Source organism: Lissotriton helveticus, chromosome 2_1 (assembly GCF_964261635.1).
Source record: "Lissotriton helveticus chromosome 2_1, aLisHel1.1, whole genome shotgun sequence".
Lineage (NCBI taxonomy): Eukaryota > Metazoa > Chordata > Amphibia > Caudata > Salamandridae > Lissotriton > Lissotriton helveticus.
The window spans coordinates 2,114,133,337-2,114,157,928 of record NC_136059.1 but is presented as its reverse complement, the minus strand read 5'-3'; the positions used below and the strand labels follow the sequence as shown (position 1 = coordinate 2,114,157,928).

Below are 24,592 nucleotides of genomic sequence, written 5' to 3'. Positions count from 1 at the left end.
CTTCATATTGAAGGCCTAAGATTTATTTAAATGTAATAATTTATTTGGCTGCACAAAAATACCAAATGCTGCAGAAAGAAGTCTAGGAGGGTGCAAATTTCAATGCTGGGTGAGAAATTGGGTTATTGGTTGATGGGAGTGTGAGCCCTTCTCAAGAAACAACCACAATCTCTTTTAGGTTGAACCACAAAAAGTCACTAAGTTAACCTGTGCTTAACATTCTGGTGGGTTGACAAAAAAAGCAGTCAGGTTTAACTTAGAGGCATGGTGAAAAGTATTCAGACAGCACTTAAACAGTAATGAAGTAAAAACACAATACAAGAATAATCCCACACCAATTTAGACACATTTAGTCAAATGTAATAGATTTTTTGATACGGAAATGAAAAAAAATCCAATCAGTAGCACCAGAGGTATGCAATTCTTTAGTGTTTGAAGAAATCAAGCTTTAAGAAGCGAAAAGCACCACCCGTGGTAATCTTCTCGCTGTGGACTGGATCCAAGTCACAAGTAAAGGCCAACGATGATGGAGCATGGGCCGGATACAGGACTCAGCTCAATCCACTGACAAAGTACCTTGTGTTATGAACCCGAAACCGGTCCCAGGATGCTTGTTTCCGGTCCATTGAAGACATGACTTGGCAGTTCGGGCTTGGCTGTTCCCATGAGGCACAGGGTCAGACTGATTTGCATATGGCCATGTCTGAACAGGGGAGGCGGAGTGAGCTAAAGAATGGTGATGGATTAAACCCAGATCAGTTGACTGGGGGTGAGTGTTTGATTTGCTCAAACGCTCCGTCCATCATCACCTTTTGTATCGCTTTGTTCACCCTAAGTTGGCAGGATATGCTCAGACGTGAGTCCCTTGCTCACTTTGCCACTGGATTCAAGATAGCCTGGCTGATGAGGGTTATGAACCCGAAATCGGTCCCAGGATGCTTGTTTCCGGTCCATTGAAGACATGGCTTGGCAGTTCGGGCTGGGCTGTTCCCATGAGGCATAGGGTCAGACTGATTTGCATATGGCCATGTCTGAACTGGGGTGGCGGAGTGAGCTAAAGAAAGGTGATGGATTAAACCCAGATCAGTTGACTGGGGGTGAGTGTTTGATTTGCTCAAAGGCTCCGTCCATCATCCCCTTTTGTATTGCTTTGTTCGCCCTAAGTTGGCAGGGTATGCTCAGACGTGAGTCCCTTGCTCACTTTGCCACTGGATTCAAAATAGCCTGGCTGATGAGGGTTATGAACCCGAAACAAGTCCCAGGATGCTTGTTTTCCGGTCCATTGAAGACATGGCTTGGCAGTTCGGGCTGGGCTGTTCCCATGATGCACAGGGTCAGACTGATTTGCATTTAGCCATGTCTGAACTGGGGTGGCGGAGTGAGCTAAAGAATGGTGATGGATTAAACCCAGATCAGTTGACTGGGGGTGAGTGTTTGATTTACTCAAACGCTCCATCCATCATCCCTTTTTGTATCGCTTTGTTCGCCCTAAGTTGGCAGGGTATGCTCAGACGTGAGTCCCTTGCTCACTTTGCCACTGGATTCAAGATAGCCTGGCTGATGAGGGTTATGAACTCGAAACCGGTCCCAGGATGCTTGTTTCCGGTCCATTGAAGACATGGCTTGGCAGTTCGGGCTGGGCTGTTCCCATGAGGCACAGGGTCAGACTGATTTGCATATGGCCATGTCTGAACTGGGGTGGCGGAGTGAGCTAAAGAATGGTGATGGATTAAACCCAAATCAGTTGACTGGGGGTGAGTGTTTGATTTGCTCAAACGCTCCGTCCATCATCCCCTTTTGTATTGCTTTGTTCGCCCTCAGTTGGCAGGGTATGCTCAGATGTGAGTCCTTTGCTCACTTTGCCACTGGATTCAAGATAGCCTGGCTGATGAGGGTTATGAACCCGAAACCGGTCCCAGGATGCATGTTTCCGGTCCATTGAAGACATGGCTTGGCAGTTCGGGCTGGGCTGTTCCCATGAGGCACAGGGTCAGACTGATTTGCATATGGCCATGCCTGAACTGGGGTGGCGGAGTGAGCTAAAGAATGGTGATGGATTAAACCCAGATCAGTTGACTGGGAGTGAGTGTTTGATTTGCTCGAAAGCTCCGTCCATCATCCCCTTTTGTATCGCTTTGTTCGCCCTAAGTTGGCAGGGTATGCTTAGACGTGAGTCCCTTGCTCACTTTGCCACTGGATTCAAGATAGCCTGGCTGATGAGGGTTATGAACCCGAAACCGGTCCCAGGATGCTTGTTTCTGGCCCATTGAAGACATGGCTTGGCAGTTCGGGCTGGGCTGTTCTCATGAGGCACAGGGTCAGACTGATTTGCATATGGCCATGTCTGAACTGGGGTGGCGGAGTGAGCTAAAGAAAGGTGATGAATTAAACCCAGATCAGTTGACTTGGAGTGAGTGTTTGATTTGCTCGAAAGCTCCGTCCATCATCCCCTTTTGTATCGCTTTGTTCGCCCTAAGTTGGCAGGGTATGCTCAGACGTGAGTCCCTTGCTCACTTTACCACTGGATTCAAGATAGCCTGGCTGATGAGGGTTATGAACCCGAAACCGGTCCCAGGATGCTTGTTTCCGGTCCATTGAAGACATGGCTTGGCAGTTCGGGCTGGGCTGTTCCCATGAGGCAAAGGGTCAGACTGATTTGCATATGGCCATGTCTGAACTGGGGTTGCAGAGTGAGCTAAAAAATGGTGATGGATTAAACCCAGATCAGTTGACTGGGGGTGAGTGTTTGATTTGCTCAAACTCTCCGTCCATCATCCCCTTTTGTATCGCCTTGTGGCCTGAACGTCCAGCGTTTAGATTGACGCGTTGAGCTGTGGTGGCCGGCACTGAGGAGTCATTGAGGACGAGCTGCGAAGCAAGGTCTGACATCGACATGCGCCATGCAGCTGAGGCATCAATGATGCCTTCGACAGAAGCTTGAGATGCGAGGTTGTGTCATCATCAAGGTAGAGATGAAGGGTGCTTGCGAAGACTTGCTCTGCGATGCTTTAGCACCAAAGACGAGAAGCATCACATTGGGAATGTCTCGGTGAAGAGCTGCATCACGATGTGTAAAGATGAGTGGAGTTGCACTGATGTCAAAGAATCCTGTTATTTCCCTGTAGGTTTGAACAGGGGGCCATTCGACTGACCCTTGGACTGCCAAGCCTGGTCCTCCCTAGACCGGAAAGAAGCTTCCTTGGACCGGTTCTGGGGTACAAAAGAATGATGGATTTAACCCAGATCTCTTGACTGGGAGTGAATGTTTTGATTTGTTCTGCATTCTGTCCATCAATTGTGTGTCTTTTGCTTTCTCACTCTAAGTGCGCTGGGTATCCCCAGACCTGGGTCTTGGGCTCACTGTGCCACTGGATTCAAGCTATCCTGGCTGATGAGGGGTGAAACCCCAAAACCAGTCCTAGAAATCTTGTTTCCGGTCCAGGGAAGACCTAGCTTGGCAGTTCGGCTGGCCTGGTACCATGAGGCACAGGGTCAAGACTGATTTGCATATGGCCAGGTCTAAACTGGTGTGGCATGGTGAGAAAAATAAGATGGATTTAACCCAGAACTCTTGATGGGGGGGGGTGAATGTTTCAATTTGTTCTGCAATCTGTCCATCAATTGTGTATCTTTTGCTTTCTCACCCTAAGCGCACTGGGTTTGCCCAGATGTTGGTCCTGGCTCACTGTGCCACTGGATTCAAGCTACCCCGGCTGACTAGGGTGAAACCCCGAAGCCATCCTCGAATGCTTGTTTCCAGTCCAGGGATGACCTGGCTTGGCAGTCGGACTGGTCTGTTCCCATGAGGCACAGGGTCAAGACTGATTTGCTGTGGCCTGGTCTTATCTGGGGTGGCATGATGAGCAAAAGAATGATGGATTTAAACCAGATCTCTTGACTGGGGGTGAATGTTTTGATTTGTTCTGCATTCGTTCCATCAATTGTGTGTCTTTTACCTTTCTGAAAGCGCCATTTTCAGAATTGTGACTTAGACTTCAACTTTACCATTAAAGAGAGTTTAAAGTACAATTCTATATACACCAACTATGACTTTTTAGACTGCTCCCAATCGAACGTTATCACTTATTAAATGTTAATAGGTAACCAAGTGTCATCCTAAGAGCGAGGTAGGCTGTGCAGTAGTGAAACACAAATGTAAGAGTTTTTCACTACCAGGACATGTAACATGTAAAAGTACATGCCCACAGTTTTAGATACACTGCAATATGTTCTTTGGGCTGTAGGCCTGCCCTAGGGTTTTATTAAAAGGAAGGTTCAGGTCTGGCAAAAGCTTTATTTTGTCTGGTTGAAATGGCAGTTCAACACTGCACACACAGGATGCAATGGCAGGCCTGAGGCATGTTTAAATGCTACTTAGGGGATGGCATAATCGGTGCGGCAGGCCCAATAATAGCATTCCATTTGCAGGTCCTGCTTACATGTTGTACCACTTTATTAGAGACTTACAGGTAAATTACATGTACTAATTGGGTGTAAGCCAATTCCACCATGATGAGAGGAGAGCACACAAGCACCTTAGCACTGGGTAGCATTGGTGAAGTGCACAGAGTCCTTAAAGCCAATAAAACAGGTACAAACAAACAGGATGGTGGTGGCAAAAGGTTTGGTGTGACTACACAGAGGGTCAAGTCCAACAGCATGGCCTTATTTTTACTAACCCAACCTCTGCATATTTACCACAGACAGACAAAAAATACTCTTAAATATTGCCCACTAGAAGGCAAGATGCTGCTTTAGGGTATTTTTTACATTCCAATTTCCAGCTATTTTTTGTCCCCATTGAAAACATGATACTTTCTTGAAGAGGTTAAGACATTTCTTCCTGCAAACCCCTAAAAATATGACAGAGATATCTACCACCCTCTAACTGCTCACTTACTCCAACATTTTTACAAGGCATGTTTGATGTGCATTTAGGGGTGGAAGACCATTGGGAGCGTTTGTGAATACCCACAATGTTATGTTTTTTGTGTTCCCATCATTCTCAATACCCATCTGCTGCCTTTCCCTTGGTAACACCCATTATCCTATCCTTTCACATGTTTTCCACAGTTATAATCAACATCTGCACAGATGACACTAGCACCCACCTATGTCTCATTTAGGTACACACAACATTCTGTCAATCAGGTTCTTAGTTTGGTATGTAGGTTGTTAAAGGCCATCAAAATGAGTAACGGGCTCAATACTCATGTGCAGGAGAATATTGAGCACCAAAGCGGGCTAGCCACAGTAGCAGAGGCCAAGGATGCACCAGATAAGAGGGAGGTCACAAGCAGGAGGCCTCTGGCACCACAGAGGAGCAGTGTGAAGACAAGATGCGAGGAGTGTACCGAGCTGTGCCCAATGCCTGACCCTAAGATGGCCACCTCTGGGGACATCTGACACCAACTTTCTAATAATGGCCACCATGAGTGGGCACCTTTCCAAAGCACTCATTCTCCCCTTGTTAGGGAGGGATCGAGCATTTATGCCCTGGAGTCTCAGAGACCACTCTGAGAGAGTCCACAGCGACACAGGAGTCTCATAAAGCAGAGCCCTGGGTTTTTATACCATACCGCTGGGAGCACAGCACCGTTCACTGTGACCGGCGCTCGATGGGAATTTTGGACTATGCCCCCCCTAGGCGGAAACTATAACCTTTCTGTATGTACTGCGGTGCCCGAGCAACCTTTGGCCGATGACCGGTGGAGCTGTCCCATGCAGCTATAGAGGAGTTTGGCTCTGGTTCACCCCTCGGCCGTCACCTACCCAGGGGGATGTCAGACACTGTTTTTTCTCATCTCCCCATTGTGCCTCTTACACCCTCCCCCTCCTCTCCCCTCCATTATTCTCCATCTACCTCCCCTATTGCTTCCCTCTCTCCCCTAATCTTCTCTCCCCTTGCCGATTTTTTTTCTTTTTCTCTCGTGGTTATGCTACGCTTTTGTACTCACGTAATTCCTGTAACTACACTCCAGTAACTGATGAAACTTTTAAACCATGTTCCGAAACAATGCTTCTTCCTCGTGTAAAGGGCTCTGATACCTCCGGGTCTAGCCAACGCTATTTAAAACTCAATAAATAAATAAATAAAATAAATTGAGGTAGAGGGCCTCTAATTATTGGGTTAACAAAGTAGAAGAACTATAAGGTAATTGGAACATTCCATGCACTGATGTTAGAATGTTCTTAATTAAACAAGGAGAGACAGAGAGACAAACATTAGAATGCTCAAGAAGAAGGTCTCTACAGAGATGTCAAATGTTTATGCAGGGCACAGGTCAGTAATGTCACAACATTTGGCATCACTAAAGAAGCACAACACCTGGAACATATTGAACCTCCCGTAAATCTCCTTCTGACAGGCTCCAATCTATGCCGGAAATGACAGTCTTTCTGCCACCGCACATTTTCAGTGGAGTTTATTCCATTGTTCTCATCCATATTTCAGCTTCAGTAGAATTTGTTAGAATGTTTTTCATAGAGGTATAGTTTACGATAATGTCAATGGCATTATATTTGACTGCTTTCAATATGTATTTCTGTTTGTGATTTTAAAATGAATTATTGAAAGAAATAAACTTTAAGGGAGTAAATGGCTCAAAGATTTTTACAGCTATGCAAATAACTCACCATCTTCAACAGCAATGTAAAATACTAAAAGTCGTTCTACTTGGATTGTTCAACTGTAATAAATATTGTGCGCACATTATGAAAATCACTGTGGGAAAGATAGACTGCATATAACTTCAACCTGTAACCGCAAAAGCTTGCATCATTTTTATTATGCACAAAGCTTGCTGGGTTATAATTCAATATTTATAGTGTTAATAATATTGCTAACTTTTTATATTGTGGATAAATATATATATATATATATATATATATATATATATATATATATATATATATATATATATATATATATATATATTCACTGAAAAAACCATAGGTTATAGACCATATATAGTTAGGAATTAGCATTTAAAAAACCTTATTTTACTCACACAAAACCATTGAAATTCCATATATAGTTAGTTGCACTAACTATATATCGCGCACCCGCAATCCACTGCTGATCATGTCACATATTACATCATTCATGACATGGTCAGTGACATCACTGATGACATCACTGATGACATCTCAAATGACATCACTGATGAGATCACTGATGACGTCATCCAGTGACTGTGTGTTTCTGTAAAGTTTAAATATGTTTTACATATTGAAGAATGAGTAGATGTATAAGTGTCTGGACGAAGGATTTAGTAGGTGCATGACTGAATGTATGAGTGAGTGATTAAATGTGTCTCACTGAGTGCATGGGTTAGTGACTAAACTGTCTTAATTTGTGCATCATTATGTCTGTTGTTCTGTAAACTGCTGCATGTGTTGATCATTAGCTATACGAGAGGCTATATGTGTTATTAATTGGTTGCCCAAGTATTTCTATGGCAGATTGAGTTTGTGTGGGGGTGGCTGGAAGGTGTGTGACTCTATGCATAGATGTGTGAGCAGTTTATTCACTAGGTGTATGAGTTCAAGACTGCATGTGGAAACAGCTACATGGGCAGTTGACTGTGTGCATGAGTGTATTGATGAGTGAATGGATATCTCAATGCTACATGTCATAGTAAGTACATATGTTAAACACAGTACATGTGAGAGTTGGCATATATAAATAACTGTGCATGAGAGCCACTGAATGAGTGAGTGGTTGTATCGATCATTGTGAACTTGTATCAGGGATTGTATAAGAGAGTAAATATGTGTTAGTATATGTTTCAATAAGTAAGGTGTGTTTAACTGTATAGTTGAAGAAATGGAGGTGAGATTGTTTCTTTGCATGACTGACTGGGTGTGTGAGTAACTCCATGGATGAGTGGCAGTGTGTGAGTGTCTGTATACACTGAGTGTATCTAAGGTTATATTAGAGTCTGAAGAGGTTTATCGTATTAGCACAAGAATGATGTCAAATGAGATGTCATCAGTGATGTCATCAGTGATGTCATTTGAGATGTCATCAGTGATGTCATCAGTGATGTCACTGACCATGTCATGAATGATGTAATATGTGACATGATCAGCAGTGGATTGCGGGTGCGCGATATATAGTTAGTGCAACTAACTATATATGGAATTTCAATGGTTTTGTGTGAGTAAAATAAGGTTTTTTAAATGCTAATTCCTAACTATATATGGTCTATAACCTATGGTTTTTTCAGTGAATTTTCAAGGTTTTGTAAATGCTAATTCCTAACTATATATGGTCTATAACCTATGGTTTTTTCAGTGAATTTCAATGGTTTTTTAATAGCAAATATCATAAGCTGTCGAATGTCAAGTACGTGGTAAGTGAAAACATTTTCGTGTTTATGCACACTGATCTGCTTTGAATGGTGCCCCCCCCCTCATTTCTATTAGGAGTACTCTCTCTTTGCAGATAGTGAAAGGTAGTTAACGCAGGCCTTTGCCCCCGTTGTAATCCGTCGTGCCTGCTTCTCTCTCCATTTGATTGATTGTTATCCAAGTATTTACTGTTTTAGAATTAGTTCTCTTTGGTTCATTCTCTATTTACAAACAAACACAGAGTCGCAATACTCTGTTTAGTCTTTGCAGATAACGAAAAATCGTGTAAAAAAAAAGAAAAGGAATCGAGCAAAATCAGTAGGCCACTAATGGGATCTCTTTTTGACCTCGCTAAAATAGAAACATTAGGAACAACCCCTCATGACAAATACAAAACTAGTGAGATGAACTGAACTCCACACAATGATGGCTGCAAAACAGCTCGGCTCCGCCACCCACCCCGCCCAAAATAACGATAAAGAGCGGCTGCCATGATTGGTTGCGGAATGGCCACGACGGAGCTACGAAATGGTGCTGCTCTCATGCTAACCCCAGCTTCAGTCTGAAACATCCAGAAACACTGTAGACTACCAATTCGATCAGTTCCGGTAGCGCCCCAATGTAACCCGGTAGAGAAGAACTAGCCCTCCCCTCTTTGACTGATGGTTCTTGTTGCCTGTCCCTTCTGTTGTCATTTAACAGAACTATTTAGCCTGCTGAAAGGGGTTGTGTTTCGACCGCTGGTTGGTGGAGACATTTTGACTATATTCTGGACCTGCGTTGTCGCGTAATGCGTCATATGACGCGCCGCGTTAGCGCATCCGGAAGTCATCCGGGGCGCGCAGCGCGTAACGTAAGCATAACAAGTCATGTGACTTGTTAATAAAACTTTTCATTGGTTCATTTTACTTTTCTTATTCTAATGATGAAAGCCTTGGTCATATCACCTAAAAATTACGCTTTTAATTACTTCCGAACATTATTGTTTCTTAAATATATGTTATAATGTTCCAGGCTAATGTACTTTCCCGGAAATTTTACAACTGTCCTGCAAGTAAAATATATTCTTTTTTCGAGAAAAAGAGCGTTTCTTCGTCCCATGACGGAGCCGTTGAGCAAAAGAGGGTCGACCTGCTGTCTTAGTCGCCGATACGCCTGAATATGAGATTCTTATCGATCACTTTATGTTGCAGGAATAGAAAACACAACAGCCCTTGACCATTTATCTTTACTGCGTTCCTTCGTATTATACCTTTTACCCTTCATGTAATTGGTCTGCTTTATTTCACTTGCCTTTTAATGATTCTAAAACAGTGACTATTATTAAAAACTTTACCAATGTATATACTACTACCATGTTTTCTTTTAAAAACCTTTATTGTGAAAATTTCATTATACAAATACGAGCCTATAACCACGTGGGCCTGCCACGGAGCAAACTGTAATCGTATATGATGAATAGACATTTACACTGTAGAGGAACGTAACGGGCGGGCCATTAGGTTGCAAGAACTAAGGTGTCTAACAGTTACAGAATCGGTGGACGTACATTTTATAATTAAAATACGACAGGGCCAGTTACAATAAAATTATCTAGATATACATTTGCGGGCAAGTACCATGGGTGACGTTAATTCGAACTTTCAACAGTACAGTAATCAATAACACATCAGAACTTAATATCAATAGGGATGTCGAAATATTCAATCAATTCTCGTCCCCGCCCGCCATGTGCTTCAAAACTGCATACGTATCTCGTGATTTCAAGGTTCTGCAACCAGTACACAACAAGGAGTTACGAGTCCCATTTATTCCGGCGCCATTTTGGGCGAGGACGGGCAGGTCCAGGATATAGTCAAAATGTCTCTACCAACCATCGACTATGATGATGTTCATATGCTGTATTTATTAGAGTAACACTCATCTGTCCACATGAAATTAATTTACCACAATCTAAACATGTCATTTTAATCTTTCCAAAGTTCTTCTAAATATTTGGGACCGTTTCCCTTGCCTCTGAAGCTCTCAGTGCCACTTCTTTGATGAATGTACTAGCAGGTCAGGGGTTCTCCTCCAAATCTCTCTTTTATGCAGCACTATAATTAATTGGTGCCACCTCTCCATATGACGATGCATGGTATAGTTACCACAACTATATTTTTTTTCGGTTCCTCTGGAGAGTTCATCGTGGCAGATGAAGCGTGTAACGTACCGGGCATTTACCTTTTTTTGCATGTACAGGAAAGGAAAAAAAAATCGAGCGTCCAAGTTCTAAGGTGTCCCAGGGCCATTTTAGTGGACCAGGCCCAAATCCAAAGAACAGGCCGCCATTTTGAGAGTCCTCTTGCAGCCGCCTGTCGCTGTAGCATCAAGAGCAGCCGAAACTCAGCTGAATGGCAACTGAAACGGTAAATGGGCGCCCCACTACATTTCAGCATTGTAGGATGACCACACCAGTACAGCAACTTGCTAGACATCACCTCGGTGCCATCCGGATCTCGGCGCCCCACTGCAGATGAAGTGCCTCTCAACTATGAAACCACCACGGTGACATCCGGATCTTGGCGCGTTGTGCTGCCTTCGGCCTATTCGCACATCGGTCCGCTACTGACGCCATCTCACAGGCTAATGGGGTGACCCACGCCGAGTTTCAGCATTGTAGGATGACCACACCAACTTGCTAGACATCACCTCGGTGCCATCCGAATCTTGGCATCTCAACGCCTAGTGGTATCTTCCATACAGAAAATATTGTTACGCTGCCTTTGGCCCCATTCGCACATCAGTCCGCAACTTAGACATCACCTCGGTGCCATCCGGATCTTGGCATCTCAGCGCCTTGTGGTGTCAGTCACAAAATATTGTTGCGCTGCCTTTGGCCCCATTCGCACATCAGTCCGCTACTGACACCATCTCACAGGCCAATAGGGCGCCCCACGCCGACTTTTACCATTGTACGATGGCCACACCAGTGGCACAACTTGCTAGACATCACCTCGGTGCCATCCGAATCTTGGCATCTCAACGCCTAGTGGTATCTTCCATACAGAAAATCTTGTTACGCTACCTTTGGCCCCATTCGCACATCGGTCCGCAACTTAGACATCACCTCGGTGCCATCCGGATCTTGGCATCTCAGCGCCTTGTGGTGTCTTCTACTCCGAAAATATTGTAGAAAATATTGTTGCGCTGCCTTTGGCCCCATTCACACATCAGTCCGCTACTGACACCATCTCACAGGCCAACAGGGCGCCCCACGCCGACTTTTACCATTGTACGATGGCCACACCAGTGCAACAACTTGCTAGACACCACCTCGGTGCCATCCGGATCTTGGCATCTCAGCGCCTTGTGGTGTCTTCAAATCAGAAAATATTGTTGCGCTGCCTTTGGCCCCATTCGCACATCTGTCCGCTACTGACGCCATCTCACAGGCCAACGGGGCGCCCCACGCCGACTTTCAACATTGTAGGATGGCCACAGAAGTGCGACAACTTACTAGACACCACCTCGGTGCCATCCGGATCTTGGCGCGTTGTGCTGCCTTCGGCCTATTCGCACATCGGTCCGCTACTGACGCAAACTCACAGGCCAACGGGGCGCCCCACGCCGACTTTCAGCATTGTAGGATGGCCACACCAGTGCGGCAACTTGCTACACACCACCTCGGTGCCATCCGGATCTTGGAATCTCAGCGCCTAGTGGTGTCTTCTATTCCGAAAATATTGTTGCGCTGCCTTCGGCCCCATTCACACATCGGTCCGCTACTGACGCCATCTCACAGTCCAACGGGGCGCCCCACGCCGACTTTCAGCATTGTAGGATGGCCACACCAGTGCGGCAACTTACTAGACACCACCTCGGTGCCATCCGGATCTTGGCGCGTTGTGCTGCCTTCGGCCTATTCGCACATCGGTCCGCTACTGACGCAAACTCACAGGCCAACGGGGCGCCCCACGCCGACTTTCAGCATTGTTGGATGGCCACACCAGTGCGGCAACTTACTAGACACCACCTCGGTGCCATCCGGATCTTGGCGCGTTGTGCTGCCTTCGGCCTATTCGCACATCGGTCCGCTACTGACGCAAACTCACAGGCCAACGGGGCGCCCCACGCCGACTTTCAGCATTGTTGGATGGCCACACCAGTGCGGCAACTTACTAGACACCACCTCGGTGCCATCCGGATCTTGGCGCGTTGTGCTGCCTTCGGCCTATTCGCACATCGGTCCGCTACTGATGCAAACTCACAGGCCAACGGGGCGCCCCACGCCGACTTTCAGCATTGTAGGATGGCCACACCAGTGCTGCAACTTGCTGGACACCACCTCGGTGCCATCCGGATCTTGGCGCATTGTGTTGCCTTCGGCCTATTCGCACATCGGTCCGCTACTGACGCCGCCTCACGTGCCAATGGGGCGCCCCACGCCGACTTTCAGCATTGTAGGATGGCCACACCAGTGCTGCAACTTGCTGGACACCACCTCGGTGCCATCCGGATCTTGGCGCGTTGTGTTGCCTTCGGCCTATTCGCACATCGGTCCGCTACTGACGCCGCCTCACGTGCCAACGTATTTTCTCCGCATTTTACACCCTATGCCGCATAACAGGTCATGTGACTTGTTTATAAAACTTTTCATTGGTTCATTTTACTTTTGGTTTCCTAATGATGGAAGGCTTGATCATGTGACCTAAAAACAACACTTTTCATTGGATGAAAACTTTTTTTTTTCCCAAACGATGAAAGCCCCACCTTGTTTCTGGATGTTTCAGACTGAAGCTGGCGTCAGCATGAGAGCACCACCATCTCGTAGCTCAGTCGTGGTCATTCCGCGAGCAATCATGGCAGCCGCTCCCCACCAGAAGCCTGCAGGAGTCGGAGCCCCCAAAACTTTTGATGAATTCTCAAGGCGGAGGGGACGCTTTCGAGAATGGGGTCCAAGACCTAGCAGACAAGCGTCCGATTTCCAAGGTGTCCCAGGGCCATTTCAGTGGACCAGGCCCAAAAAGGAAACAGCCTGCCGCCATTTTGAGAGTCCTGTGACAGCCGCCTATCGCTGCACCGCAAGAGTGGGCGCAACTCAGCTGAATTGCTGCTTTTGACACAGTGGACCAAAAACGGACGGAATGGCAACTGAAACGGTAAAGGGGCGCCCCACTACAACAGATGACACTCCACCTGGAGAGGCCCGTTCACGCCGCCTCCCCCGGGGCGCCCCACGCCGTTATTCGGAGCAGCATTGTAGGATACCAAAACCAGTGCGGCAACTTACTGGACATCACCTTGGTGCCATCGTTCTGCTGCCTTGGAACTATTCGCGCAACAGTTTGCTACTGATGACCCACCCCCGCGACGCCCCATGCCGTTATTTGCTGGGTGGCAACTTACTAGACATCACTTTCGTGTCATCTAGATTTCAGCGCGTTCTGCTGCCTTGGAACTATTCGCACAACAGTTTGCTACTGATGACCCACCCCCCGCGACGCCCCAAGCCGGAAATCTGGACGTTGTGCTGCGTTGGGACTATTCGCACAGCCGACCGCTACTTCGTTGTTTTTCCCTAAAAATGTTTATATGTTATTACTATTTTTGTTTTCTTGTATATATTTATAAATTATTAAAGTTTTATAATCTTACTACTTTGTCGGAGTGCTATATATTTTTAATGTGACACATAATTGTAAAAACTTTGATGTACAAAGAGTCATCCCTGGAATCTTCCGCTTCAGGCTCGGTCCCCTCCCCAATCACAATACAGGATGGTTTTCAGATAATAGCAACGCTTCTGCTGTGACGGATCTCATCGAGTGTGGGCCTTGATCTACTATAACTCCTTTGAAGAGGGGTGATTCTTTACAGCTGTGGCCATAAACTACATCTGCAGGGCTAGCTGATACCCTAGGACCAGCCTGGACAATCGGACACAGAGGAAAAGGAGTGTCAGAGGGTGCGGTAGTGAATAGGGCGAAAGGGAGGTGTCGGGCGGGCACAGGGTGTGATTCTCAGGGAAGAGCAGCGCAGATGGGGGGAGGTTTATTACCCATGCATAAGACAGAGAGCGGGGGTGACCACTGCCTGGGGGAGATGCTTGCGAGGGTGGGGAGCCATGCTAAGGATCGACAGCGTGCACAGAGTGGGTCTGGTCAAGGCATCTAAAATGGCTGCCGTGCACGACAAAAGTGTGGCATTTGAAAAAAGACAAGATGGCGCAGACAATGTTTTTCAACACTTCCTGATTTCCTTCGAATCGAACGTTAACAGACGTTGGGGCATATTACCAAAGTTAAGCGATATTTATCCCTAACGATGCTTAGCAACGATTTTTTTACCGTCAGAAATTATCGCAGATAAACCTTGCTATTATCAAGGTTTATCGGAAATACGATAAAAAACGACCGCAATGCATTAATATCGCTGAAAACTCAGCGATATTCATGCATTACCGAGCTAATGCTCTTAGCCATGTTATCCACCTCCCATTGGATAACATGGCTAAGAACTGCTCAGGGCAGGTGGTAGCTTTTGGAGATATTCGCGCTTATCTCGAATATTTCCAAAAGTTGATAATAGGAGATAGCGATGTTAGCGACTGTTTCCAGTCGCTAACATCTTGGCATGCCCACTTTGCATGTCATTAGTGATAAATATCACTCACATGCAAAGTGGGGCCCAAGATGGTCGCTATATTCTACTAGCCGTCGCTAACTGGTGTTAGCAACAGCTAGGTAATACACATATAATTTTATCTCCGCGAAGCGGAGCGCTGTTACAGATATATATCTTGTTTCTGAACGTTAATTTCTCAAAATGCACTGAAGCACATATATTGAGACCTAGCAAAGGCACATCGGGCTACCAGTCCCTACAATTTTGCCAAGTTTCGTGCAAATCCATTCAGCTGTTCGATCCTACCGCGAGACAAGATGGCGGCCGCTACGGACTGTTTGGAATGTTTACAGACACCGGAGAGCCAATCAGCTTCGCTTCGCAAAGCTCCGTAACGCGAAAAGTACGCGAAGCGGTGCGCTGTTACAGATATATATCTTTTTTTGAACGATAATTTCTCAAAATCCACTGGAGCACATATATTGAGATCTAGCAAAGGCACATCGGGCTACCAGTCCCTACAATTTTGCCAAGTTTCGTGCAAATCCATTCAGCTGTTCGATTATTATTATTATTTTTTTTTTTTGCCCCGCGGGGCCCTTTTAAAACCTCCACATCAAACCTAGGGGGTGAGCGACAATGTACTATGCCCCCTTATGGTCATTTGCCCCTTCGCTTTGGCCTCCTCTTGTCTCTCGATCCTACCGAGAGACAAGATGGCGGCCGCTACGGACTGTTTGGAATGTTGACAGACGCCGGAGAACCAATCAGCTTCGCTTCACAAAGCTCCGTTGCGCGTAAAGTACGCGTCCTGGGACGCTGCCAGGTCCGCTGTTACAGATATATATCTTTTTTTAAACGTTAATTTCTCAAAATCCACTGGAGCACATATATTGAGACCTACAAAAGGCACATCGGGCTACCAGTCCCTACAATTTTGCCAAGTTTCGTGCAAATCCATTCAGCCGTTCGGGCTAAAAGTGAGGCCAACCGCCCTATGGAAAACTCAATGTTAAAAACACGTTTTGGGACCCCCTTTTTTCTCGGCCCCCCCTTGACGAACCCCCCCCCAAATTTTCAAGGGCTGCTCAGAAACAAAATGTGCCATTTTCCTGAAAATTTCAGCCAATTCCGTCCACAAACGCCAAAGTTATTAGACATAGAATTTTCAAAAAACCCATAGAGAAAAAATCCTAACTATATATACCTACTGGCGACCGCCAGTAGGTAATATATATATATATATATATATATATATATATATATATAAGCATTGGGCATTACAAATTCTGAAACATAAAGATAGGTTCAAACTAATCAATGACAGCAACCTGATACTTGTACCCCTGTACTCCCAATTGGTACGGATACAAAAATATAAATAATTGCAACAATACGTGTTGTTGTTTATATGTATTGAGCAGAAAATGTCTATTGGTTTTAAGTAGGCCCAGATGCACTTAGTTTAATATACTTTGTTGAAATTACACAAAATGCCCGAATTATTATGTGAAATGTTATTACACGAAATGCTGTTCTAGTATTTTGCACTATTTTGTGCCCAAAATGTGGCTTATTGTGCACTTTGGACAGTGGGTAGCATTTTGTGCTAAAACAATAGTATGATAGGGACTGTTGCCACTTTCAGTTGGTACGTTTGCATTCTGACTGTGATCCATTGATGAAATCAAAGTTACTAAATGTGGTGTTATGGTGTAATCTCAGGCGTTTTTTTAACATTCGTAACACGAAATGCTGGCAATTAAGTGTGATTACATCATCATATACAAAAAGTCACCCAGGGATAATTTAAAGGACACTCATTAAAATTATTATGAAAGCTGTTTGTAAAGGCCTTGAATGGTATTGAATTGCAGAGGAGTATTACAAGCACAGATGCAAAATGCTGGCCCCAACATATCTCAGTTCCAGAGTTAGCACTAGAGCAGTTTTGCGCCAACCATTTTCATCATAAAAAATGTACAAAATGTCAGTTTTGCTCTTATGTGCAACATTGTACTTATTCCTGTGCAATCAACATTAGGCATAGATTTCAAAAAGGCATTTGACTTCTTGGAATGACCATTTATGCTAGAGGTGCCGCAGAGAAGCCGTGTGTGTGAGGATTTCATTCAATTATTTAAATTATTGAATTCTTTACCCTTAGTGAGGGTTAGAGTGAATCTTCTACTTTCAAAGCCTTTGGAGGTAGAAAGTGCCCCGAGGCAGTGTTGTCCCCATCACTCTTCCTATTAGCCCTGGCTATTTCTAGTATGCTTGTTATACAAATTACATTACATTTATATGAGGAGACATCCATTACCTATCTCTCTCGCTGTATGCTGATGACAACGTGTTCCAGGTACAGCCAAAGACAAACAATATTAAACCCATAATCAAAGAAGTAGTTTGATTTGGGATCAGTTGCAAATTAACTGGGACAAGTCCGAAATCTTCTCACTATCTGATGTCACTACTGAGGTTAGCAGTGAATAACCCCTGCAGAGTAGCCCAGACTCAGTGAAGTACCTGGGGATCTATGTTACTAGGAACACAAACTAAATGGTTGGCATGACCTATAGCAAATCGCTGGGTAAATTAATGATGTACAAATATAGATGGATGTCCCTCCCCGTTGAAATAGTTTAAATTATAGTTTTGCCAAAGTTAATTTAATTACAATTTTTGCGATAGTGCTTCTGACAGTTTCTTAAAAAAATTTATGTTCTAACTCTTTCTATGTCAAAAGAAGGTCTTCCTGTATTGAACTTGCAGGTATATAGCCTGCTAACAGGGACTCAGGGGCTCATTTATGAAAAAAGTCATGCAGTGCAGCAAGTCACCCTTCTGCACTACATTGCATGACAAGGAAAGGGCAGGAATGGGCCATATTTAAGGCAATACGGCGCAATACGGCCCATTTCTGTCCTTTCCAGGGCTGCCTAGAGCCAACCCAGTCACCCTTGCACCATCCTGCTAGGGTGCCTGCGTTGCATGCAGGATTGCTTTTGTGCAGGATTGGGCACTTTCCTGCACAAAGAAGATTCTGGGAGGCATATCCTCTTTCTATGTGTGCTGCAGAACTCAACACACATAGAAAGAGGAAGACCCAAGAAGTAGAGATATTTCTCCTTGTTTCACCTCCCCTGTGAAAGGTGTAACTTTTTGAGGCATTCCCAGGTTTACTAGTTCTGGTAAATCTACAAATGTGTCAAAAACCACGGATTTGCATGGGAACACCAATGAAAGCCTAACCAGGACAAGATTTGCACTGCATTGCGTTACACACAGTAGCGGCTCCTGGAGGGAGGGCTGAGGGCGGTGCGTCGGGGCTGGGGAGGGGCAGGGTGGGGGGTAGTAAACTCCAGCATACTAAATTGTGCGTGCTGCAATGCATTTGGCATTGCAGCACGCACAATTTGATTTGTTTTATTTATTTATTAATTTACTTACCTCCGTTTGGCCGTATGCCGGAGTTTACTACCCCCCACCCTGCCCTCCCCCGCCCTGCCCCAACACCCCGCAGCACTCCCTCCAGGAGCCGCTACTGGTTACACCAGATGTGTGAAGAAACTTAGGGCGACGCAAAGTAGCTTTATAAATCTCACTTAAGGTTTGCGTCTTGCATATACCCTGCTGAGTGGTGCAAATGGGACACAAACCTCCTCGTAAATAAACACCTCAGTTTATATTAGTCTGGTTTCACCCCCCCCCCAATCACATTGTAAACACTTGCTCATAATAAGCAGTATGGTTGAACCAGGATTCCTGCACTAAAAGACATATTCAATGTCTACAGTGGCACCCTGCTGATAGCGCTGCTTATACACTCAGAAGAAATACCTGTAGATGAGAGTTTTTTCACCTTCACGTAAAGACTGGTTAGCAGATGTAGGGCATAATTTAGAGGTTGGCGTATGGGATATTCCATCACAAATGTGTCGACTATCCCGTCCACTGTATTACAAGTGTATTATATTCAATGTAACTTGTGTAATATCCTGGATGGGATATCTCTCAGGCTGTTAGGGTACTGTAATGAGATGGGAGATAGCTACACTGCTAAAAAAAAAACAATTGTGATCCTGAGATGTCTAGGATTCTCTCCGGATATCTCTTGGAGACGGAAAAAGTGCTGTTAACATGATGCTTTGAAGAGCGCGATCCCCTTACACCGCCCCTGTGGTCAAGCAACTCAACATCTATATCCATGTTTAGAAGGTTTGATGTGTGTCTCTTGCTCCTTTGCACGCATCAGTAGCGGCTCTTGGAGGGAGTGCAGCGAGGCAGTGGGCGAGGCTGGGGGGAAGCAGGGTGGGGGATAGGCAACTACACCATACGGCCGAACGAAGGTAAGTAAACAAGTAAATAAATAAAACAAACTTCGTTTGGCAATGCAGCGTGCGTCATGAAATTCATTTTATCTATTTATTTGTTCGCTTACCTCTGTTCGGCCGTATGCCATAGTTTACTACCCACCCTGCTTCTCACCCGCCCCGCCACACCGCCCCTCACCACTCCCTCCAGGAGCAGCTACTGGCACGCATCTGATAAGTGACAACCTCATGGAATAAAATTGCTTCTTTTATGTGACCGTGGGATTGTTTGTGGTCAAAGTTACTCCTCTTTCCTGCTGTAAATCACTGTTCTTGAGTAAATAATTATGGGGCATATTATCAAGCAAGGCATTAAAATTATCACCGTTTTAGCGGCGGAAAACTGCTGCTAAAGCGGCGATAATGGACTTGATAATATGCCATGGAGAATTCCAATAGAAGCCCATGTTCACACCAGAACATGGGTTTCTATTGGAATTCACAAGGCCATATAATCAAGCCCATTATAAAGCGGCAGTTTTCTGCCGCTAAAACGGCGATAATTTTAACACCTTGCTTGATAATATGCCCCTATGTTATTTGAAAATGTGCTCTCAGACGAATCTGGAGAATAAAATGTGTGAATGTTTTAGGCGATAAAAATATAACATTTTTAAACAAATATATATAATTCAACATGGTTGGTACACGTTTGCAGTTTATGCAGACTGGCCCCAAGAATAGTTGTGTGTGCCTATTTACTATTTTGATTGCAGATTTTATATCATTCCCATACCAGAGGGGAGCATGTTAAATTAATTGTTGTTAGAAGACGTTAGCTCTGTTAACCCGTTCAGCGCGGCGCGAATTTTCGCGCTGTGCTGAACGTTCTGAAAAACGGGTGTGGTCATGATGGAACGGTTCCGTCATGAGCACAGCTCAACCGACGCTCATGACGGAACCGCTCCGTCATGAGCACCGAAGGGGTTAAAACGGCGTTATCAATTTTCAAAATAATAGCATTCATAAGTCTTTTGTTCTTTCACATCAAAATAGCAAAACTGAAACTGAAAGGATTGATTATAATTTGATCAAACATTTTTCTGAGATATTGATTTAAAACTAGTTGAAAGGATGTTTTAATTACAAGTACGCTGCCGGTTGAAACATATTACAATTTGTGCTAATATTTGTTTTTGATTCTTAGGAAAGTTCACGTGCATAGAAGTGAGATTTCATCTCGAAAGGCAAATGGGCTACTATTTGATTCAGATGTACATCCCCAGCCTGCTGATTGTCATTCTGTCCTGGGTTTCATTTTGGATCAATATGGATGCGGCACCAGCTAGAGTGGCTTTGGGTATCACAACGGTACTGACTATGACGACTCAGAGTTCAGGTTCTCGTGCATCACTGCCAAAGGTAAGTAAATATTTCTTCTTGATTCCAAGGAATAATGTAAAATGTGTATATTTCTGATGTCCTAATTCTAGAAGCATGTACTGATGTTCAAAACATGTATATACACCATACACACACAAACACACCGAATATAAAGCAATGGGTAATTCCATATGCATTTGATTATCACTGCTAAGTGAATAATGGCCATCAAACACATTTGCTAAGATGGCCTTGGCTGACCTATGTGCAGTAAGGTACAGAGCAATCTACCAATATATTTTATACTGATGATCGAGTAACCAATGGATTCATCAAATTCGTTTTTCATTTCTTTTAAATGTACATTTATGAAGCTTCTATTCAACTCCTCTCAGAAAATACGTCCATATATCTTCTTTCCCTAATCGTAGTATAGACTGCCAAATTGCAAAGATTGTAAGCCAGTCTTGAAAATTATTTATTTCAGTGACGTAAAGAATGACTCGCGTTACGAGACTGTTGAAATCCTGGAGCCTCATTTATGAAAAGTGACGCATCGCTGCGTGAAAGCAGCGATGCGTCACTTCTCAGTGCGCACTCCTTGCGACATACCTGATGCGTCATATTCACAGTATGACGCATCATGTCGCAAGGAGTTACAGATACATCAGTATTTCTGACGTTTCTGTAAGCGTAAAAGTGACGCATTGCTGGAGTGTGTCACAAAAGTGACGCAACTCCAGCAATGCATCCATGTGAAAGGACTTGCGTCAGTCTTACGCCTGCTGTGAGGCAGGCGCAATATTTTGACGCAACGGCGTCCTAGAAGTGACGCAGTGAAATCTCATAGATTTCACTGCGTCACTTCTACGAGGCTTTTTGCGGGAGAACGCCCCCCCTGCATACATTATACCTGGCGCAGGTATAATGTAGCTCAGGGGTTTACAAAGTGACGCATCTACCTAAATGCGTTACTTTGTAAATATGGTGCAACAAGGCACATTATTTACGCTGCTGGTGCGTCACAAAAAGTGAAGCACCGGCGGCGTAAAAGTGACGCACGGCCTCATAAATGAGGCCCCAGGTATTTTAGTTTCAAGAGAAGGAGGCTTAAAATGTTTCCACTTTACCAATCTCTATTATTGCCCAGGCAATTTGCTTGAAAAAAATATTCATTAAAAAGGGATGGCTGTCATTTCAAAAGCCAACATGGGACACGTGTTAAGAACCTTTTATTGCTTATGGCAAAATTATAGAAGTGATGGAGGGTTCATCAGGACAGAATGCAGATTAACAGCATTGACTGACATTATGTGCAAACAGTGATAGAAATGTAAGTGATTTATGTAGAGCCGGATCATAGATGATGCCCTCTCAATGAATGTGTGATGGATCCTAACTACGCACAGATGGAATATTTTTGTGTGATCTTCTGAACTGTTTAATAATTGAATCAAAATATCTAAAAGAGCGAATAATTGTATATCTCAGGTCAATTTCACTGATTTCCCACTTACTGTTATTGTTTTATTATGTTAACCCCTTCCCTGCGCCGCGAAATCCGTCGCGGCGCTGGGGACTAGGGGGTGAGCGCGGCGCTTCCCTGCTCATGACGGAACCACGCCTTCATGAGTTACGGGTGGCGTGTGCTCATGATGGCGTGGTTCCGTCATGACCACGTCCGCTCATCAATTCGCCCGCACAGGCGGGCAATCAGTGCCGCGTCAGTGGAGCGACCACAGCTTGACGGAACCTGCAAAACAAAGTCCTGCAATGAAGATGCATCTCGTAGAGCCTGGTTCTGTAGAAGTTGTAGGGCTTACAATGTGGAATTCTGTATTGTCATCAAGGATGCCGTCGACAATGGTCTTGCGATGCGAAGGCCTCCGTTATGGATGCGATGCTCAGCAGTGGCTCCGATGAGGCTGTTGGCTGCGATGAGAAGTCCTCATTGGAGATGTGTCAAACAGCAGTTCCAATGTGCACTTTTGGTAGGCGATGTGTCATGCTGAATTGGTTAGGCTGGGACCACTGCTGGTCCAGCAGAGCTCCTTCAGGCCCATTTCCAAGGGTCAAGCAGTGGAGTGGCACCCCTTAGAAGGGTAAGATTCATAGCAGACAGAGTCTAGGTGCTGGTCTCAAAGGTGGTTGAAACTTCTGTCTCTGAGGTTCTGGTCAGGAGGCCAGCCAAGTAGCCCTTGGAGTCACTCTGGTGGTCTTGGGTTCACGATTCAGGTCCAGTCCTTCACTCAGGCAGCAGAGCAGCAGGGCAGCAGGGCAGCAGGGCAGCAGTGCAACAGATTAGTAGTCCATCTTGTAGAGCTGCAAAGCAGTCCTTCTGAGTCTTCCAAAGGTCCAGAGGTGTACTGAAGTGTTGGGTCTGAGGGTCCAATATTTATTCCTATGTCCACTTTGAAGTAGTAGAACGTTCTTGGCCTTCCCACCCCCAGAGGTGTTTGGAATTTCCTGTCTCCCTGCCCTGGCTCCAGATTGTCTGGGTTCAAAACATACTAGTGTCATAATCTTTGTGAATGTGATAAAGTAGCGCCTTTGTGATGTGCAAGTGGGGTAGGCCCCCTCATCTAATCAGAGATGGCCAATCCTGTCAACACCTATGGCTATTTATTTCACTGTCTAGCAGCAATACACAAAGACCAACTGCCAGCTACACCTAGTCATATGACCCAGGATACAGTCAGCAGACACCACCAACTGATTAGGACAAATAAATGCCAACATTCTAAAAGCCGTAAATAACCAAGGTCTTGCTGCATTTCTTCAACCAACATTTTTTCAGAAATCAAAGCCAAGTGAGCTACTTGTCTTGGCCCATGTATTTATTCACAATTCTTTCATTATCATTACACCACATGTTATATACATTAAACATTTTCAAAAAAGGGGGCCACATTTCAACATTTTCCATAACCACAAATATGCCCAACAGAACTGAACGTGGGGATTTGACTGGCTATACAACTGATAAACTGTAATTAAACAAAGTATAATTGACTGTGAATTGTGCATAGAAAACAAAAACAGAAACGTAATGGTGCTTTCAAATCTAGTCAACAATTTCAAAATAAACCTAAATAGTGCTCTTAAAACCAGTAAACTGATTTTGACATAGTACAGAGGTTATGATCACTATCATTCTCTCTGCTGTGAACCTCTTGCTTATAATATCTCTTGGGGGGTTCCAAAGTTATTCAGCTGGAGTGGGGTTTCAGTACATTGTAATTGCCCACTACACAGATGGTATTCTAGTACAACACTCGCAAAGGGTTTCTTTTTTTTTTTTCACAACAATTGCAAAGGGTTTCTTTTGATGCGTTTCAAACCTCTTAATAATTTGGGGTTCTTTCTCCTCAGGACTCTGACTGGCCAAATGTGTCAACTGGGTGTAAGCCAATTTGACCATGTTTAGAGGAGAGAGCACAATTACTTTAGCACTGGTTAGAAGTGGTGAAGAGCACAAAGTCCTAAAACGGGAGCAGCAAAACTAACGAGGAAGACAACGGGCCCGATTCACAGAATGAACTTAAGACAAAATCCTAAACTTACTACAATTTGGTATTCACAGAATGCACTTACTACAATTTGGTATTCACAGAATGCACTTACTACTTTCGGGATTCACAGAATAAACTTACTACTTTCGGGATTCACAGAATAAACTTACTACTTTCGGGATTCACAGATTTGATTTAAGACTACTAACTTTACGTCCGCCGCCGGGGAGTAATTTACGGCCCGCAATCGTGATTTACGCCACTGCGGCGTAAATTACGGTCGCGGGGCGTACTTTACGTTTACGGGGCGTATGTTACAATTACGGGGCGTATTTTACGATTACGGGGCGTACTTTACGATTATGGGGCGTATTTTACGATTACGGGGCGTATTTTACGATTTTGGGCCGTTGGGCATGT

General features: G+C 44.7%; 1 protein-coding gene across 1 annotated transcript in view; it reads left to right on the top strand.

The window, feature by feature from the left end:
* The window catches only part of GLRA3 (glycine receptor alpha 3), a 623,921-nt gene that overhangs the window by 533,681 nt on the left and 65,648 nt on the right, over positions 1–24,592 (top strand). Inside the window, exon 6 of the mRNA XM_078677681.1 lies at positions 20,485–20,699. Coding sequence (XP_078533807.1) covers positions 20,485–20,699 — 215 coding nt within the window. The remainder of the gene's footprint in view (positions 1–20,484; positions 20,700–24,592) is intronic.